We start from the raw sequence: 20085 nt of genomic DNA, 5'->3' as shown, positions 1-20085 counted from the left end.
CACCACCCACGCTTCACTCATGTAACTTTAATGGCTGCCTTTTCTCGTCGTGTTATTCGGTCTTCTTTTGTTCCATCTTATTCTCTCATACATTCAACATCACACCATTGCTCTGTGTACCTCTTTTTCTTACTTATTTCCCACATTATATTCTTATAATTTTCTCTGTTTCTATCAACCATTCTCCGGTCAAACAAAATTTGTCTCCTCTCAAATGGTTGCGATAACACACAGTCACTAGCATGTCACTCTTCTGTGCCATCTTAACACTTCTCCCCGAGCTACTGGTTGATTGGTTGGTGTATTTTTGCTGCCACGGTGGCCAGTTGGGCTATTCAGAGCCCTGAGGAGTTTTCACTTGAAGACTGGAGATTGCTGGAGCTGCTGTGCAAAACGCCTTGCTACTGCTTAGGCCTTAGGCTGACGGTATTGATGATGAGCAAGTCGTAGTTTTTCTTTTTTTCTTTTTGTCGTAGGGTTGTGTAGTGGACATTTCTTCACTCTAGATAACCTGTATGATGTCTTGTTTGTTTCTTTATCATGCTTACACACACATTATATATATATATATATATATATATATATATATATATATATATATATATATATATATATATATATATATATATATATATACACACACACACACACACACACACACACACACACATGCACACGCACAGGCAAGCAGACAGGCAGGCAGACGCGCGCGCTCACACACAAAATGGTGTATACAAAGGAATACAAAGGAAGACAAACAGCAACAGACCCTTAGGTCCTTACTAGGCTGTTTGTGAAAACTATCTACTAACTACCAGTGGTAGAGATAGGACAGCAAAGCAGAAGGCTCCTCCCCACCCACCCCTCCCTCCAGCCGAGGCTGGCAGGAAAAAAAGGCGAAACCATGTGATATTAAAAAATCACATGGAATTTTAGTAGAGAGTGAAAAGGAAATGTGTATTTCCACGTCTGACTACTTGTGTTTGTGGGGGAAAGTGTTAACGCTTGGTAAATGTCATGTTGTGTGTGCGTTGTGTACGTGGATGCACAGTGTGTATGTCGAATGGGTGGTGCGGCAGCCTTGCCTGGCGCTTTCTAGGGAGGCAGCAGTCGATCAGGCCCCAGCTCCGTTCAATCCACTGTATCAAGGGATGGGGGGATGAGGGGGCTGAAGCCCCTCCTAAATTTTTTTTTATTATGAGCGAGGGGGTATATAAGGTAATAAGTCTATACATACGGAATAATAATGTAACAATGCTTCCTGAAAAGGCTAAATCAGACTTACTGTGAGGCTTTGAGTTAAATAAGTTTGCGTCTTTACGAGTGCGGGGTGTAAGGGATGCTATATCTTTGGCCCTGTCTCCTATGAATAATGAATCATAGTTGCTCATCATTGGAGTTAGAGAAAATGGGTGTTAAGAAATTACTATTACTCTTATTACATAAAAAAAAAAAAATAGTTATGTATATACCATAAAATGCCCTCAAGATTGTTAGGTAAAAAAAGAAAGAAGAAAAAAAAAAAAGAAAACAGTTGATAAGGCTCGCCAGTAATTTCAAGGGGGACAGGAATTCAGGTTGGCCCCCCGAAATTTTTATCCTGGATCCGTCACTGCAAACACACACACACACACACACACACACACACACACACACACACACACACGACAAAGAACAGTGATAACAGTAGAAAATTTTACGATCGAGCAGAAAAAAATAGTAATGCTTCCTCTCACCTTGTGAATTTCCCTTTTCTACTTTTCCATCCTCATTTCCTTCTCTTTCTCATTTTCTTCCCTTTCCTTAATCCATACCTTCTCTTTTTTCTACATTTCTTTCTTTTCCTACTTTACTCCCCTCCTCTTATTCCTCCTCCTCCTCCTCCTCCTCCTCCTCCTCCTCCTCCTCCACCTCCTCCTCCTCTTCCCTCAGAGACGCACCAAGGTAAATATCAGCCTTAATCACTCTTCCTTGAAAATTTATGCTATTTTCAAGTAATAGTTTGGTTTGTGATACTGTCACACCTATTCAAACTATTATTACCTACTATTACTACAAATATAAGTACGAGGAGCTACAGGATAAGTTGTAGTACGTATGCATACTGTAGTATCAATAATATACTCTAATAGCAAGCTTTCTTTTCAAATAATAAATTTGTTTAATATGTCCTCTGTTGCTTAGCTGATGCTGACAGTAGCGCCACCTTCCACCTCCGTCCTCCGCTTCACCGCCAATGTTTCGTGAAGGGTGGAGAAGGCGGGAGGTGGCCGCTCATGCAGCACAGCACCTCCATAACTAGTCAAAGCTTCAATACGGTAGTTGAAGTGACACTAGATATTAAGAGTGTTTCTATTGTTCTGGTGACATATTTCATAGACAAAATTTCCATACTCCAAAGGCTCTACTTGAAGTGAGACGTGATTTGTAGAGTTTCCTGCGAGATTAACATCATTCCTTAATTTGGTCTCCACTCTCCAGTGATGAAGCGATGTGTGGTTAGCGGGAAACCAGTACCACAGAACCTCTAGCTGAAGTGACTCGGGATTCAGAGATCGAAGGTTTTAACGGTTCTGCTGACAGATTAACAAGCCTTCTACACTGTGAAAAGAATTATTGTCCTTGAAAACCTAAGGCTAATCGTAGCAGTGAGAGGTGTGTGGTCCCTAGAGTCTGTCTTCACTAGCAATCATTATGCTATAACTCAATATTTCACGGTCTTAACTCGTCCTTACCTGCTCTAGCTTGAACGCCCTAGCTTCCAGGACGACACGTCAATGATTAACGCTTGCTATACTTAAAAGCCGCTAAAATGGAAGCTTTTAGTCCGTAAACCATGGGATGGGCAGATGTGATGGGCATGTCTCAGCAGTAGTGTGTTTTATTTGTCATTTTTTATTTATTTATTTTTTTTTTTTTTAAGCCATGCAGACATGTCTCGAAGTGGAGTCTCATGCTTGATGTTCTATATCAGCTGTTGAGATACATCTGCATTGCCAGCTTTATGTGACATGAAGGCACAGTGAGACGAAGTAGTTGGCGGTGGCCAACCCTCCTATCCTTGGGCGGCATTTAATGACGTCATCAGCAGGTTCTAGCCTGCCCAGCCAGTTCCAGTATTATTTCTATTTTTCTCAGCTCGTGACTTATTTTGCCGCTCAAGTAAGTTTATGTGCTTTTCTACATGTATTTAGGAGTGTTAAAAGTGTTTTCAATGCTTGCATTGCTTGAAATGTTGTGATTTAGTTGGTGTTTAGGGCTTAGGTAAGAGCCCTGTTTCCGTTACAAATTTTCTAACTACGTATCTTTGATTCTTTATTTCAGGCTGTAATAAAGTGTTTGTGTTTAAAAAAATTGTTTATGATAATTAAAGTGTATTTGCTCTTGATAAGCAAAATGCGTACGTGGAGTTTGAGTGATATGTTGCACCGTTAAAGTGTGTAAAAGTGACGTATTATAAGAAATACTTTTTCTTTATTTCAGCCTGCTGCCAAGTTTTAATGTGTTCTGAAAGTAGTTCATATTTAAAAAAAAAAAATGTATTTGCAATCGTGTTGAATAAGATTGGTAGGTTTTAGAATTGTGTTTAAACATGTCGATGTTATAACACTTTTATTCACATTTTTTTTTTTATATTTCTATTCTTATTCACCCCGGCAATAATCTTATATTCTGGGAATTAGTTTTGGTTGGTGACCAGTCAGAATTTATATAGCATTCGTGTCCAGCTGCCTTTTTGAGAATCGGCATTTTCAAAATGGTTTACGTAACGTATATTAATTTTTGTGATCAACAAGGGGCGCCCACAGGCTGGACTCAGGCCCAGACCTGGGTTCCCTCCCGCACTGTGCGTGCTTGCGTCCGTGTGTTGTTTTGTCTCTCATTGAGGGAGTGACGTGATTCACCTCGGTCGTCTGCTGGTCACCCAGCCAGTCTTCCCCATTACGAAGCGAGCTCAGAGCCCATAGACCAATCTTCGGGTAAGACTGAGACCATATAACACACTCCACACACCGGAAAAGCGAGGCCACAACCCCTCGAGCTACATCCCGTACCTATTTACTGCTAGGTGAACAGGGGCCACACATAAGAGACTTGCCCATTTGCCTCGCCGCTTACCGAGATTCGAAGCAGGCCCTCTCGATTGTGAGTCGAGCGTGCTAACCACTACAATACAATTTTATTTTTGTTACGTGTGTGTGTGTGTGTGTGTGTGTGTGTGTGTGTGTGTGTGTGTTTATTACTTATGTACATGTACGTTTATATGAAATTATTGTGTTTGTACTTAGTTTCAATCGCAAACATGTAATTTTTTAGGTATATATTTAGCACTTAGCTCCATAGATGGATAAGGTCATGGCGTATGTGGTATTAGGTGTTTTCAGGCTGTTATATGTTTTTTTACCTACCTAAGTATATTTTACGTATTTTGAGCGTGTTATGGAACTGTGTTGAGTGTATAGGTGTGGTTTTGAGTGTATTTAGGAATATTTTGAGGTGTTGTATGGTGTTTCGAATGTGTTTCAATGTCTTATGTTTGAGTGCTTTTAGTGTGTGTGTGTGTGTGTGTGTGTGTGTGTGTTTTGGTGCATATCGGGTGTTTCTAGTGAGTTTTGGACGTGCTTTGGGATCGTTTTCAGGTGTTGCATGGTATTTTGAGTTTTGAGTATGTTTTGTGATAAATTTTGGGTGTGGTGAGCGGTCTTCTGGGTGTGTTTGGCATGTATGGGCTTTTCTGGCTGCATTATTATTATGAAAGATTTATTGTCTATATTCATACATACACACATACATACAAAAAGCGGGGACCAGCCCGATGGCGTAGCGAGGTGTAGCTAGTTCGGTGTCTTCATAGCTACAGCTGTGATGGGCTAGGTATACTATGAGTACTCCTCATCCATTTTGCAATAATTATCTGCAGCCTGGCAGTGAGGACGCCGTTAAGAAGGCAGAAACTGCAGCTGTCGCACAAATTACAAGTTACGACTCTCCAAAAGCACTTTTAGCTCATTCTCGAACTCGAACCCTTGAAGTATTTCGGATGCTTGTACCCCTGAGTCTGTGATTGCCACAAACTTCCTTCAAATATCGAGGTATCTTGTTTTCCAGTTTGTTGTGGTGAGACCTTGATGATGTGAGGGTATTGGTGGCCCACCCTCTATTTTTGTTAAAAGAGCGTCTAGCTTTCTCCCAACACTTCCATCTTGCATGTTGTTTCTGAGTTGTGTTGGCAGACCATTCTCTATTCTTTCTCGGCGATGTTACTTTTATGAGTGATCTTAAGATTGATACATTTGTTATATGTATCCTCTTGTTATGTAACATACCCTGTCTCTCAAATAGTGGCTGTTGCTACTTAAATTCCCATGTTAGATGCTAGTAATCTTACCAATAGCATCTTCCCATAAATGTGTATATTCTTTTGTCTCTTACCACCCTTAACATTGGGGAACTGGTAAGAAAGCTTGTTTTCAAGTGAGGAGCACAGTAATGATTAAATTGTGGCCTTCAAGAAAAGCCAATGATAAAAGTAATTCTGTCAAGAAATTTTTGGGGCCAGAAGAGCAAATATGACTAAAATATGTGTCTCAAACAAAACCTAACTCCTCCACCCACCATAAACTCGTAACATAATGGTTTCTGCGCCCCCTGTCGACAACCCTAGTGTAACGGTGGAGGGTGTGATGGAGGAGAAGGCTTACCTCTTTTAACCGCCCTTCTAAACTAACTTAACCTAACCTACTTTGACGTAACCCAGCCACAAAACAAGGTAGCATGTATACCCTATTGCTTCACCCAGCGCTGCGGTCAGAGTACGTGAAATTAAGTTTTATTTTGAGAATGGCAGAATATCTAAATTACAATGGTTTGCAAAATGCTCAATAAATTACAAAGGATTTGAGGTGTCTCCTATTGAAAGTCTGGACTGTAGGGGTTGTACAAGGAAGCAGCCTCTTGAAGAAAGATGTCAAAGTACTTGTAGTCAGCAATGGCTTTAATGTCATGCCTCTGGTGGGCAGATCCATACATACTGGCAGATGTAACATGAAACATATTGACATTAGTCACGAGACACATAATTTGTGAGATATCTACCAAATTTTTAGAAAGCTGCTCTGGACACCCTACAGATGACCCTCAATTTATAATTGCCAGAAATATGTTGTAGACTACATACTACATCACTATGTGTGAATATTTTGCTGCTTAATTAGGATATGCTATTTGTTAGATTATCCTAAATGCCTGCTTTTCAAATATTTACCTACCATAAGTATATTAAATTTATTAATATTTACTGTCATTTCTGTCACTGCAGGAGCGTGTTAAAGGGCTTGAGGTGCTTCCATTAGTGTCATTAGTGTTTGTGTTTTTTGTATAGAAAAAAAAAAAAAGTTAAATCCTGCACAGCAACAGAGAAGGAACAGAAAGAAAAAGAAAGTTAAGGAAGGATACAATTCTCATAGAGCTACTGTTGTAAAGCTTAAGTTCAAGTTCAAGTTGATGGTTACAGATGAATGTATTGCAGCAAATCCTTCCCTGTGTTTGCAGCTAGTGAGGGAGGAGGCCAGGCCAGCACAAGAGGACCTGTAATTCACTGTATACAGCACCATCTTCTGGGCTGAGATGTTTGTCGCCTACAGGAGTGTCGTCAACATTTCAGTTTGTGGTCATGTGCACAAATGGCGATTCTACAGCAGGATAATGGTAAGTTTGTACTGCTCTTGTTTTGTAAGGCAAGTTCCTCCACACCTAAGTCTGCTTTGTCACTGTTCAGCACTTCCCCCCACTCTCCTCCACGAGGATGAATGAATGTTAAAGGGGGATGATAGTATTAAGAGTGTTAAGGAGAATTATTGTTGAATTGTAGTTGGTTTTCTCTTACATTTCTGAATAGTTTTGTCTATGCTGCTGACACTACTGATCATTACAGCAACACCTGCATGAGGAGGAGTACAGGCAGGCGAAGTACCTTGCTGGGCTGCCCATCGTTCATCATGAGAAGTATGTGTGTCCCCTTCCCCCCAACCACCGATTCAAGATGATGAAGTTTCATTATCTGTATGAGATCCTTTTAAGAGATGGTGTCATAAAAAAAGATAAGCAGGTGAGATACTTTTAATCAATAGGGTGAAAATCTTGAAATTTGTACTTCCTTGTAATCTGTAGAACTTTGGTCATCTGGAAAACATAATCATATACAGGTAACTCTTGATTTACACGTGTTTAATTTACGTTTTTTGTTAATACACGACCGGAAAAATGTTATAATTAATTAAATCTGTGCGATCGTTTTGCTTATACGCGATTTGGCCCAACTGCATTTTCAAACTGAGCACCAGACGCAATTTCAAACTGCGCGTCAGAGTGGACAGCGACAGCGAGTGCTTGTGAGGGATGAAGACATTGGCGTCCTGCATTTATTTCTTTACTAGTGTTTACTTTTATACTGTGGGGTTATTTTTGATAAGTAGATTTTTGATAAAGTGGAAAAGCTCAGAGGAAGATGGTGACCGACTATAGTGTGAGTGGTGAAGGCAGTGACACAGTGAGTGTTGTGTTTACGTATTCTTTGTTTTGTTGTTTTCTCTTATTATTTTTTGCTTTCTCTTATTATTTATTGGTTTTCCCTTGACTTTAAATACATTTCTAATATTTAGAATGGGAAATAATAAAGACATGTCAATTTAGCCAAATAAATAGAGTATTTTGTATGAATTTTTTTTGGACCACATCTCGCATCCCCCTATTTTTTATTGTTTCTTATGAGAATTACAAGTTTGTTTTATGCAAATTTTGATATACGCGATGCCTCTTAGAATGCATCTATCGTGTAAATCAAGAGTTACCTGTGTATATATATATATATATATATATATATATATATATATATATATATATATATATATTAGAAAAAGCAATTTTTTTTTTATTTTTATCTTTTTTTTTAAGTATTTTTTTTTCAGTGGAAAAAAAAAAAAAAAAAAAGAGAAATACAAACAGATACATTTCACCATTTATCTAACAAAATTATATGACTTACATGTTTGTGTATGTATGTACTGTATATGAGTGTCACTGTGGGAATATGTCTGCATTTTGTATATATAGTGTGTACTTGTCTGTTAATTTGCAAGGCCCACTAATTGATGTAAAGAACAGTATCATTAGATAATTCTTATGTATATGAATTATTTTGATGAATACTAATTGTGGGAGGAAAACTAAAAGAAGAGTTTGAAGAAACTTATGTCTTCAGACAGTGAACAAATGCCAAAGCTTAGCTCATGAGTGTGCAAGACTGTAACTTTAGGGATATCATATCTTAAAATGGTGTGCTGGAACTTGTGTGAATTGACCGTCATAATAGTATCTGAAAATTATTGTGATGTGAATGAATTGAACTGTTACAGGTAATACTGCCTCAAAAAGTAAGCAGAGAACTTGCATCAGCAGCACACTCACAACTCTATGTGGACAAGTTCTTTGATGGAGAAACATCAGCTGCAGAACAGCGGGTAACAGGATTTGTTTGGACACCAGGACTGGCCAGCCGAGTAAGATACGAAACAGGTGAGAATCTTGTCTCAAACTGAACTTCAAGAGAGCCATTCAAATAATTATGAAACAAAGAAAGCAGAGGGAAGAAAGGTATGTAGCTTCAGATATTGGTATTTTACTCTTCAATGCAAAAACTTAATAGGAATAAGCATAATAACCTTTATTTGCCTCTTTATCTCTTGTTGAGAGGTGGGACTTGCCTGGCGGCCAAACTCAGCCTAGAGTGTGGCCTGGCATGCAGCACTGGTGGCGGCACTCACCATGCCTATCCAGACCATGGCTCAGGCTACTGCCTTATCAACGACCTGGCTGTGGCGGCGTATCATCTTTTACAGTCTGGGATGGTTGACAAGGTTCTGATAGTTGACTTAGATGTTCACCAGGTTAGTGGCATTATTAGTACTACTTGTATTTTGCTTCTGATCAAACATTATATTAAATGTCAAAATCTCATTACTTCATATCTGATAGTTTTCATGCAATTTATTAACAATATAGTATGTATATAGATGATTTTATAATAAAAGTAAAAAGAAAATATCACTGCATTCTGTAATGTTATTCAGAATCAGTGTGACAGTTGTACTAGTGATAAACATTATTATTGACAGGGTGATGGAACTGCAGCTATATTCCAAGATCAGCCAGATGTATTCACCCTCTCCTTCCACTGTCAAAACAACTTCCCACTTCGGAAACAGAAGAGTGACCTTGATGTCGGACTGGCGGTGGGCACTAATGACAAGGAGTACCTCAACACCCTTGCTGTGTGTAACAATTATATTGCATTAAAGGAGAGAGAGAGAGAGAGAGAGAGAGAGAGAGAGAGAGAGAGAGAGAGAAAAGGAAGGAACAATTAAATTAGGAACTTTTTGGTGCAGAACAAAAATGATGTCATCATTGAGTGTCTGTTTTCATTATTTCAGTTCTTTTTGCAAATTCCACATATTAAATTCACAAACTCATTCCCATCCAGAGGTTTGCTTTTCTCGTGCATTATTTTTTCTCCTCTCAGCAGATGTGAGCTAATTTTGTGTCTCTGTAACCCCAGATTCTATGTAGCACTTGATTTCTTTTCAGAAATACTTACCTGACATCATGGACAGTTTTCGACCTGATATTATCCTTTATGATGCTGGAGTTGATCCTCATGAGAAGGATGAACTTGGCAAATTGAAACTGAGTGATGATGGTATGTATGCTTCAACAAACTTTTCTAAATTAAAATGGATTATCTTAATTTTGAACCATATCAGGTGATCATACCAAGCCCATACAGTGAGTAATACTGCATTTTCAGTTTTCTTGATACTACTCAGGATAAGGATAAATAATATGAATTTAAAATGTCAAGTGACATCTTTTATGAAGGGGAATAAGCTAAGGCAAATGCTTGTATGCACACTTGTGAGATTTTTAATGGCATGGTGCAAGTGTTTTTGCAAAATGATAGGATTCCAATTTGTTTTTAAGATTGTCTTAAAAGAAACATTATTTTCATACAGGTAACATGATAACAGTACCTGGTTTGTGTTAGATTACATTTTTCCATTGTTCTATTTGCTTGACTTGGGATGGTACAGTTCTCCACCATATTGAATTGACAGGTCTCAGAATTTGGCACATTTGTATTTCCCATCCCTTCGGTATTTTCCATCATGAGTAACAACCAAGCAATCACATTTCCCACTACAAAACACTATTTATGTGTAGCATCACTCAATTTGAAAATCTAATGAAATGTACAAGTCTGATCCCAGAGGTGGCCGTTATTGTGATAAATCATCATGATAACGATATCAGGTTATTGGCCATCCAGTAATTATTTTTCCTGTGTTATCAATTTATTGGTATCACTGATACTTTTGGTCCCAAACTAATTATAATCAATAATTTTTTGTTTTTCAGAACATGAGCACTTTGAAGTTTTACTTTCAAAATGAAATACATAGTTATTTTACTTAAACAGCACTTTTCATTAGGGAAGAGATGGGATCAACATTAAATTTCAAGGTTTTTTTTTTCAAGTTTCTAAGGTAAAGGTATGAAAACTATAATTAAATTTTCATACTTTCCATTCATAGGTTATCTTTTTGAACATTTGATTCTGTGACATACACTAAACAACTCTGTGATTATACTTTTTTCCTTGTGGCATTATGAAATATTGCTATTTTTTTATATTATAAGCATCAGAGAAATACATATTATTTTAGTGAATTTATCTTATTTTTTTTATACATTGTAAGGTTTTTATTTTTGAAGTTTAATATAAGTTTTGCAAATGAAATGAGATTCAAGTTCAGTGGCTTTATTTTTTATACATTCTTAATAGTGTAACCCTTCATAACTTACATAAGTATCCAGATAATTTATTGATTTATATTGTTAATCTGCAGGGCTTTATCTTCGTGACACGTTTGTCTTAAGGGAAGCAGTGTGCCGAGGCATCCCAGTCACCACTGTAATAGGCGGCGGGTATGATGAGATAATGAGACTCTCAGCAAGACACACAATCATTCACCGTGTTGCCCAGCAAATGTGGAACACTTATCTCTGACTATTCTGTCTCTCCATCTATTATAATGCTTATTCACTGTCTTCCTCTCTGTTGTAGTGACAGTTGCTTGAAACTGATGAGTGGCCACAACAAAAGAGGCTCCACTTATACCTGTATATATCCTTCATCCATGCACACTATCTTTACTTTTTTTTTTGTTGTAGTGACAACTAGCATAAATTTGGTAGAGATCCTCCTTTCATTATGTATGTATTATGCTTCCTTGAAACTAATAATTTATCAGAATTTTTGAGAAATATAGCAAATAAAACAAAATGAAATTATGTAAGATATCATACCAACAATTCATCCATCACAGGAGAGGGTATAGCTTGGCTTCACCTTGTATGACCGATGAAAAAAAAAAAAAAAAAAAAAAAAAAAAAAACATGCAATGGTATTCCACCCATGCTATGGAAGGTAGCTAAAAAAGACGTAGAGTGGGGACTAGGGATCCCCTTTCTATGCATCATTATTCCTACAGGAGGTGTGATGTCTTGTCTTGACTATCCCCTCTCACCTTGGTACATGCACAGGTGTTTGCAGTGTACAGATTTTGTAATCCATTATTTCTGTTCCAATGATTCTGCTAGTTTTTGTATATTGCCTGGAAAAAAAAAAAGGACCACATTTCAGTTCAAGGAACAACTATGCAAGAATACAATATATATAATTTTCTCTTTGGAAAATACTATTATGTAACATACACATTTACATGTATGAAACGTAAGTTGCTAAGCAGACTTTATTCAGTTCTGAATTTAACCAGTTTCATGTTACTTTTATCTCAGCAAGATAACACTAAAAGTGGCCATAATTTAAACATTAGAAATCAAGGATGCTTAACAATGCTTCATTACATATCTTATTTTCCTTTTTAAAATATGTACTCTATACTCGGACCATGTTGGTGCTCACCATGCACTGCCTTTATGGTCTGATCCAAAGACTCCTGTGTATTAGAACTCTTCTGGAGCCCTGCAGTCACTTCCAATTCAAAGTCAGGCCCATACCAGTGGAAGAACTGGAAAGTAAAGATATGTAGTAGATATACTTTTATTGATCACAACAACAGTGTGTCTGTAGTTAACACTGCACAAGAAACTCCAGAAAGAGTAAAATAAGAAAAACAAAAACCTGAGATGAGTTACCATCATATCTTTAGGCCTTAATATCCTTGAATACAACACTGAATCCTTACCTACACTTACCCTCAAGGCTCATCATAAGCAAGCTGCCACATACCTGGTGCTCCGGGATCTCAGTAGACACGGGACACTTGAGAACAGTGGCAGTGATGGCTGTCCACAGCTTGGCAGTATTGCTTTTGTTGTACCCACCTGCCAGTGGTAGCATATTAGTCTTACATGAAAATTGTCCTTCCTGGAGAGAGAGAGAGAGAGAGAGAGAGAGAGAGAGAGAGAGAGAGAGAGAGAGAGAGAGAGAGAGATATATATATATATATATATATATATATATATATATATATATATATATATATATATATATATATATATATATATATATATATGTGTGTGTGTGTGTGTGTGTATATATGTATATATATATATATTGCAAACTTGGAAAAATAGGATTCTATCTGGAGATAAAATATGAGATCCTTCTGTGTTCTTGTAAAAGCATGGACTCTACTGTCATGTTTGATCATATTATTAAAGAAACTAGGACTGGACAAAGAACATGTTATCACTAGAAATAAAAAAAAATGTTAAAGCTTTAGGTGTAAAATGGAAATGAATGTTTGATTGGATTAAAGATGGTGGTGGTGTCTGGAAACATCCAAGAAAGAAGTCTGGTATTACATTGAATTCCAGATGTGGAAACAAAGTGAGCCAATTACAAGTGAAGTAACTTTACATATACACACCTCCACCAAGGAAGAGTGTGGGCTTGGAGAGGTTTGTAACATGAGTGACACAGGTGGTGTAAGCCTTCAGGGTGAGATTACCTCCTCCTAGTGGGTCTTGACTGAGGGCATCGGCACCACACTGACACACCACAGCATCAGGCATGAACACTTCACACAGTGGGTATAGAATGCTGTTGTATATAAAAAACAAAATTAAAAGATTAAAAATGTAAATAGCAAGGTTCCTTATAAATTATGCCAAATGAAGTTTATGTTACACCACCTTCAGCAATCTATATGTAGTATTACTTGCCAGGACACTTTCAGAATGTGTTCAGCAAGACAACTGTGTTTCAGAATGACAAAGTAAATACAATACATGCATTGTGCAATAACACTCACCCACCTTTCAAACAAGTAAATAAACTGTGTGTCATTAATGCCTTCCTTATATGGAACATTAAGGGTATAGAATTTTCCTTTTCCAAGACCTATGTCCTCCACAGCACCAGTGGTAGGATAGAATCCTATCTCTCTCTGGTGAAGTGAAAGTGTTACCACTTTGGGGCTGAAGAGGTAGGCATTCTCAACACCATCTCCTGAACAAAACAGTTTATCACTACAAAGCACTATCATGGTTTTAAGCTCTTATTCATATGATTACATGAAGCATAATACAGAAAAGAGAGAAAAAATATGATTAGTCATTATCTGAGGAAAGGAACTGACCATGGTGAACATCCAGATCAATGTACAGCACCTTGGGAAAGGCAGATCGCAAGTGCAATACAGCGAGCACTATGTCATTCACGTAGCAGAATCCTGAAGCCATGTCTCTGCAAGTACACAACTTCTTCACATCAGCCACTTTAGGGAAATAAGCACTTTCATTTAGTAAAAGAAAACCAGGTAATGTGAGCTAGACAATAACTCAACCCTACTTACCCCTCATTTTTATTGTATTGTATGCATATTCAGCTTCATTGAGACCTATGGCAGAGGAGAATCACAGCTTTATTTTTCATGCACACCCACACCTACCTCTGGGCATGGTGCCAACCACCACACCAATTGAGGGCAATCTTGCTCCTGCCAGAGGTCAACTCTCGGGCTGCAGTGAGTGAGCCCCCCACAAGGCCACACACCAGACCCCACAGATTATCCAGAAAGGGGCAATCAAACCCTGCATGGGCAAATACATATAAGAGGTCTCCTTAAATCCGAGATAAGACTAGACTGAAATTAAATCTGATTTTATTTTATTTTTATTTTATTTTTTTATTTTTATGTAGTGTTCTGAATCAGCTGTCTCTTGATATTGGTGGCTGACTAAGAAGAGACTGACTGGTAGATGAGTTTAAGAGATTAAGTGAGGGGAGGAAACAGTGAGTGAGTCAAAAGTAAGGTAGTGGTGTGTACAAGAATGGTGAATGATAGGATGAATATAGTTTGGATAGTAAGTTGCTTTGAGAGACAGATGTTTGAAGTATTTAAGGTTGTGTGTTATTGTGGAGAGAGGAACATCTATAAAGTGGATGTCTAGAGTGAATGAAGCATGGAAGATGTATGAAGGAAGGAAAAGTATTTAGATGCAGCTGACTTGGAATGAGTGCAAAGATAAGGTTGCATTATGTCTTATGCCAATCAGGCCAAACCTCTCTTTTCTTATCTACTGTGGCAGACCTTCATCTTGCAATGGACTTAAAAACCAATGAAAAATGTGTATATCTACAGTACAGTACTAACCCAATCCAAACTCGTCCTGTGCATCCTTGTCTTCATCTTCTTCTGGAACATCTTTCTGAAGGAATTCTACATAATCCTGGGAATGAAACTTCCTGATGTCTTCCTCATTGGCTGCCTCTGAGGGCACAACCCGCATTTTGTGATGGAGTCCGTAGGAAGTGATGAGGGCATGGGTGAGGCAGGCCTGTCAAGAGACACTTCATTAGATAACTGCATACCACATATAGCTAGATATTATATCATGTCTGAATGACTGATGATGATAATGATAATAATCTCAAGTACACATAATTGTTATTTAAGTACAAACATAGCTACATAACTTGTGATGATTCTACTTATAATATGTTAACTTCACAATGGTACAAAAGCAAAAATGGCAGTCATTCACTTTCAAATGCTTCATATTTAAAAAATCCAGGAAAGTATTGAGTGGAAGATGAAGGATAAGGATTCACACTTTTAACAAAATCTACACCTAAGTGAAGCAGTGTCCAGTATTTCTGGTGACAGCAGTGAACAGTGAACCTACCCGCTGCCTGAAGGCTGGAATGGCATCACTACAGCTTAGTAGTTTAGGGTCTGCCACATACACCACCTCACCCTTACTCCCAACAGCTGTGTCCTCCAACATACCTTCCTGACCTGTGGAAATGACAAAACTGTCATAAAAAAAGTATCAAGACATTCACGTACAGAGGATCCAATACTGCAACAATCATGAAGGCTTTTCCAGTGTTGGTGTTGTGAGTGAAACACCACACAACTGTAGCTAAAGAGATGTAGATATTTATGAGACAATACAAATTTAAAAGTATCTTTGTTAAATAGATGTAGGAAAAAGTTAAGAGAAGTAAGTTTAAGATGGCATGGATGTAGCTTTTATGTTAGATGGAGTTGAGCACAGAGGCTACACAAACCTTAGATCACTAGAACAATTAATGTGTATGAGGAAACACTTACTTTATTTACTAATTGGCTTAAGTTGCACGTCTATCATTTACGAATATTCCCAATTTCACGCAACCTGTTACTTTGATTCATTGAGTTACATTTTGATCACTTGAGAATATTCATGATTAAACAAAAAGAGAAACAAGCAAGCAAGAGAGAGAGAGAGAGAGAGAGAGAGAGAGAGAGAGAGAGAGAGAGAGAGAGAGAGAGAGAGAGAGAGAGAGAGAGAGAGAGAGATTCTCAAGAAAAACACTACTTTTCGGGAGGCAATTATCTCACGCCACCGTCACATCACGTTTAAGTATTGTTGGAAATAATCCGTGACGTGACGGGCTGTGACAACGGTGAAGAACCAACTGGTGTGAACAGATCCATTGCATTATATGTAAGAAATTCTGACGGAACGGTGACGTGATGTGATGAGACAGAGACGTGATGAATAGAGTGAATGGGCCTTTATAGTCACCTACAGGCATAGGGCAAGAGCCACAAGCAACACATCAAAGACAAGGTATTTCATCGCTCTCAACGGTAGTTAGTGGAATAAATACTTAAGATACAACATAGCACCATTGATCTCGACACTCCACCACCACGCAGTGCAATACAACAACGCTACAGTGGCTATATGTCACCTAATTGAAGATCTTCCGCTGCCCAACTCTTCAGCTGTTCAACTTCAATCCCGCCGCCGCGCTCAGACCTCAGTGTTTGGGTGTGCGACTGTACGTTTGGGTGTTCTGCCTTTCTAACGGGTCTCCATTAAGCCGTTACTTCTGTCTCTCATCTATATGTTGTCTTTGTTCTTACTTGATCAGAGTGACGTTATTAATTTGATTCATTTCCTATATTTGCTTCTTTATCAAACAAAATAATTGATCTAACTGCCATACTGATTGTATCTTTTCTTTTCCATTTTCAAATGAAATCACAATTTCATACCAAGGACTCTGTATGCTCACACATATACAAAAGTATCCTTATGATCCATGATAAGGATCATAAGGATCAATGAGCTCATTTGCTCACCTACAAGACTACTATATATACGCTTGCTTAACAAATATCTTGCTTTTATCCTAAGTAGGAGACACTGGGTATACCTACCTGTTGAAACCCTTCCTGATGATACCTGCTGGTCCCCTAGTGCAGAGCCAAGGCCATCTCTAATACTCTATATGGCACTTAATCCTCGTTGAGTTTTGGCACAATAAACTATTCAACACACACACACACACACATACACACACACCCGGTAGCTCAGTGGTTAGAGCGCTGGCTTCACAAGCCAGAGGACCGGGGTTCAATTCCCCGGCCGGGTGGAGATATTTGGATGTGTCTCCCTTCACGTGTAGCCCCTGTTCACTTAGCAGTGAGTAGGTACGTGATGTAAATCGAAGAGTTGTGACCTTGTTGTCCCGGTGTGTGGTGTGTGCCTGGTCTCAGGCCTATCCGAAGATCGGAAATAATGAGCTCTGAGCTCGTTCCGTAGGGTAACGTCTGGCTGTCTCGTCAGAGACTGCAGCAGATCAAACAGTGAAACACACACTAATGGAGATATGGAGACAGGACACTATGAGCACCGGTCGAACCCTGTACAATACAGCTAAGTAAATACACAAACACACACACACACACACACACTATTCGGTCGCATAAAACTATAAATCTATCCCATACATTACTGGGTTTGGGTATTTGCAAAACGGAAGCAAGATCTGAACCAATTTTATTTCTAATTCCTTTTAGCTTTATCATTTCCCCTCCTTTTAATTAATTTCTTCAATAATACATTTTTTTTGTGGCGGAGAGAGAGAGAGAGAGAGAGAGAGAGAGAGCGTGTCTACAGCTCCCTCTCCAGACATTCTGGAGTGGGACCGTGGGACGTCCATTATATCCTTTCTCCACATAGCCAATTCTGTGACATTCCTTGTGGCATTCATTGGCACTCATTACTATGGCCTGACGGATGGTGCCACTGACCTGCTGACCCCCTTCGACCCCTTCCCCCTTGCTCTTCACACTCTCATCACAATCACTAACCATGAAAGAGTAGGGTTAGGATCTCTCTCTCTCTCTCTCTCTCTCTTGAATGTTTTGTTGTCATTATCATCTTCTTTCTCTTTTTTTTCTTGTTTTTGTACTTGTTCTTGTTTTCCTTGTTCTTGTTCTTGTTCTTGTTGTTTTGTTTTATCGTTCTTCTTGTTCTTGTTCTTGTTCTTCTTGTTCTTGTTCTTGTTCTTGTTCTTCTTCGTCTTTATCTTCTTCTTCTTCTTCTTCTTCTTCTTCTTCTTCTTCGTCTTCATCATCTTCTTCTTCTTCTTCTTTATCGCCTTCATCACAATCTTTCTCTTTGTCAGTTTTGTTGTTGTTGTTGTTGTTGTTGTTACTTTTGCTGCTATTATTGTTTTGTTTTTCTTATTCTCCCTCTACTTTTTTCTTTTTCATTGCTCTCTTGATTAGCTGTCTGGCTGTCAATCTATCCGTTGTTGTTGTTGTTATTGTTGTTGTTGTCGTTGTCGTTGTCGTTGTTGTTGTTGTTGTTGTTGTTGTTGTTGATGATGATGGCAGCGGTGGTGGTGGTGGTGGTGGTGGTGGCATAAAATTCACACACAGCAAATGGTTACAGTGTTTCCGTGTTCGTGTTTGCAGTGTTTGTTCTGGCTTTACGTGTGTGTTGTGTTCATGTGGTGGGTCTTGTTTTAGTGGGCGTGAGTTACGTCCCTGCACACCACGTGCGTACACTAAGTAAACAGACCTGGAGCGGCCCTTTCAACTTTGGGCATTTTTGAGCTCACCGATAATCTGACACGTGTTGAAAATTACTATTTGAAATAAAATACAGTTAGATAATAATTATAAAAATGTCTTTTCTTCGTGTTCTTGTTTTTATTTTACTTTACTACAACAACACCTCCTCCTTCTCCTCCTCCTCCATACTACTACAAATATTAATTATCATTTTCCCCTTAAAAAAATGAGATTATCTTCCTCAAGGGCTCATCGGGGAGTGAACGAGGCCGGACAACACCGATTACAAAGGGGCAGGTAAAATCTCTTGCTGCTCCACATCTTCCTGATCCCTCCTCCGTCTCCTAGTCCTCTTCTTCCTCCTCCTCCTTTGTTGATCAGTTTGTATGACACTTTTCTCCACATAATTTTTTTCTCTTCCGCATATCTTATCTCAGGCCACACTTTCGCCAGGAGAGAGCATGAAAGAGAGGGACAGTTGCATGAAGGATTGATAGATGTAATGAGCCTGGGAGGAATACCTGTGCGTCTCAGCTTTACTTACGACATGTACTACTAACTCATCTTACTTTTCTCTCGTCATACGATCACGATGTTGCCTTGTCTTTCTATATCAATCAATCTTCTTTTCTTAGTTTCCTGAACGTACAAGAGTCGCGGTTTTGACTGAGTCTTTTCCATGTGTTGCCTTTCCTCCATTCTTTCCTTTGTTCCTTTCATTCTCCTGTATTCTCTTATGCAGTTCAAGTTATTCTGTCCCTTAAATGGAAGAAAATGGACAAATGAATATATTTTTTTCTAATTTTTCATCTGGTTTGAATCTACTGTTTCACGAGTCTCCGAAAGCTGCTCATTGTTGATCTGAGCCCGAGGGTGACGTTACGTACCTACTCGTGATGCCAGTCCGTTTGTTGTGTGCGAATATGATGGTGGTGGTGCGTGAAAGTGCTGATGCTTTGTGCGGTGGTGGTGATTCGGTGAGCTAGGGTGGCGTTACTAGTGATGCCAGTTTGCTTGTTGTGTGCGAGTGATGATGGTGATGCGTTGTGCTGATGCTTTGTGTGTTGGTGGTGATGTGTGGTGGAGCGGGAGATTTGTGCATGGTGGTGATGCGAGCCGGTGCTGTGGTTGATGGTTAGTGGTGAGTGAGGGAAGGATAGCAACTTGACTCGACCCTCCTTGGTGGTGAGCCGGGGATGCACAGTGCAGTCGACAAGAAGACACGTGGTGGTCATTTGGAAATTAAGATAATCCTGAAGAGATGGCAGGACGAGGCCACTGAGCTGTGACTGGTAAGTGTGTGTGTGCTGTTTTGAAGTGGAAACTAGAATGATCCTTATCTGTGTAATGAATTTATTTATTACATATTTCGGGCCACAACTATTAGTTATTTCAGTGTAATGCCTCAATGGGAAGAGACGGTGTAGGGACAATTCAAAAGGGGGGAGGAGGCGAGATGAAAGCAGGGGGGGCAGGGAGGATGTGGTTATCAAACAGTGAGACGACAATGTATTAATCTTTACACAATATTAAGTATCGGATGATATTTGCATTACTAGATAATCTCTTTTTCTTATGAACAATTAATTCACCAAGGAAGGTCAGTTGATGCGTCTACTTATTGGAAGTGACAAGGGTAAGT

General features: G+C 38.8%; 2 protein-coding genes across 4 annotated transcripts; one reads left to right on the top strand and one right to left on the bottom strand.

Moving 5' to 3' along the window:
• Positions 1 to 4818: 4818 nt before the first annotated feature.
• Positions 4819 to 11978, top strand: LOC123511614 (uncharacterized protein SYNPCC7002_A1628-like). Of its 2 annotated transcripts, none has more exons than XM_045267641.1 (8): positions 4819 to 5093; positions 6553 to 6708; positions 6935 to 7108; positions 8415 to 8574; positions 8752 to 8945; positions 9174 to 9329; positions 9643 to 9754; positions 10471 to 11978. In XM_045267641.1, exons 2-8 carry the CDS (start codon positions 6628 to 6630, stop codon positions 10503 to 10505), a joined length of 912 nt encoding a protein of 303 aa, XP_045123576.1. In that variant the 5' UTR covers positions 4819 to 5093; positions 6553 to 6627; the 3' UTR covers positions 10506 to 11978. The 2 variants fall into 2 exon arrangements, with proteins under 2 accessions (XP_045123576.1, XP_045123575.1); XM_045267640.1 differs by having other exon boundaries at positions 4823 to 5093; positions 10962 to 11978.
• Positions 10858 to 16410, bottom strand: LOC123511613 (histone deacetylase 8-like). 2 transcript variants are annotated; one of them, XM_045267638.1, is made up of 10 exons: positions 16328 to 16410; positions 15271 to 15383; positions 14739 to 14922; positions 14034 to 14175; positions 13722 to 13828; positions 13399 to 13591; positions 13011 to 13183; positions 12368 to 12462; positions 12041 to 12146; positions 10858 to 11729 (listed from the first exon to the last, which is right to left on the bottom strand). In XM_045267638.1, the coding sequence occupies exons 2-10, from the start codon at positions 15370 to 15372 to the stop codon at positions 11689 to 11691; spliced, it is 1143 nt and encodes a 380-aa protein (XP_045123573.1). In that variant the 5' UTR covers positions 15373 to 15383; positions 16328 to 16410; the 3' UTR covers positions 10858 to 11688. The 2 variants fall into 2 exon arrangements, with proteins under 2 accessions (XP_045123573.1, XP_045123574.1); XM_045267639.1 differs by having other exon boundaries at positions 13092 to 13183.
• Positions 16411 to 20085: the final 3675 nt, after the last annotated feature.

This window comes from Portunus trituberculatus, chromosome 31 (genome assembly GCF_017591435.1).
Source record: "Portunus trituberculatus isolate SZX2019 chromosome 31, ASM1759143v1, whole genome shotgun sequence".
Classification (NCBI taxonomy): Eukaryota; Metazoa; Arthropoda; class Malacostraca; order Decapoda; family Portunidae; genus Portunus; species Portunus trituberculatus.
This window is presented reverse-complemented; position numbering and strand designations above follow the sequence as displayed.

What these genes read in the sequence shown, in the direction of transcription:
- LOC123511614 (XM_045267640.1), top strand. Translation starts at nt 6,628, where the DNA reads ATGTTTGTCGCCTACAGGAGTGTCGTCAACATTTCAGTTTGTGGTCAT. An exon ending in TCATAAAAAAAGATAAGCAG is followed by an intron (nt 7,109 to 8,414) that starts GTGAGATACTTT and finishes GAACTGTTACAG; the next exon opens with GTAATACTGCCTCAAAAAGT. An exon ending in ATTGAAACTGAGTGATGATG is followed by an intron (nt 9,755 to 10,961) that starts GTATGTATGCTT and finishes GTTAATCTGCAG; the next exon opens with GGCTTTATCTTCGTGACACG.
- LOC123511613 (XM_045267638.1), bottom strand. Translation starts at nt 15,372, where the DNA reads ATGTTGGAGGACACAGCTGTTGGGAGTAAGGGTGAGGTGGTGTATGTG. An exon ending in GGTTGGCACCATGCCCAGAG is followed by an intron (nt 13,829 to 14,033) that starts GTAGGTGTGGGT and finishes GTGTACTTGCAG; the next exon opens with AGACATGGCTTCAGGATTCT. An exon ending in TTTATTTACTTGTTTGAAAG is followed by an intron (nt 13,184 to 13,398) that starts GTGGGTGAGTGT and finishes TATATACAACAG; the next exon opens with CATTCTATACCCACTGTGTG.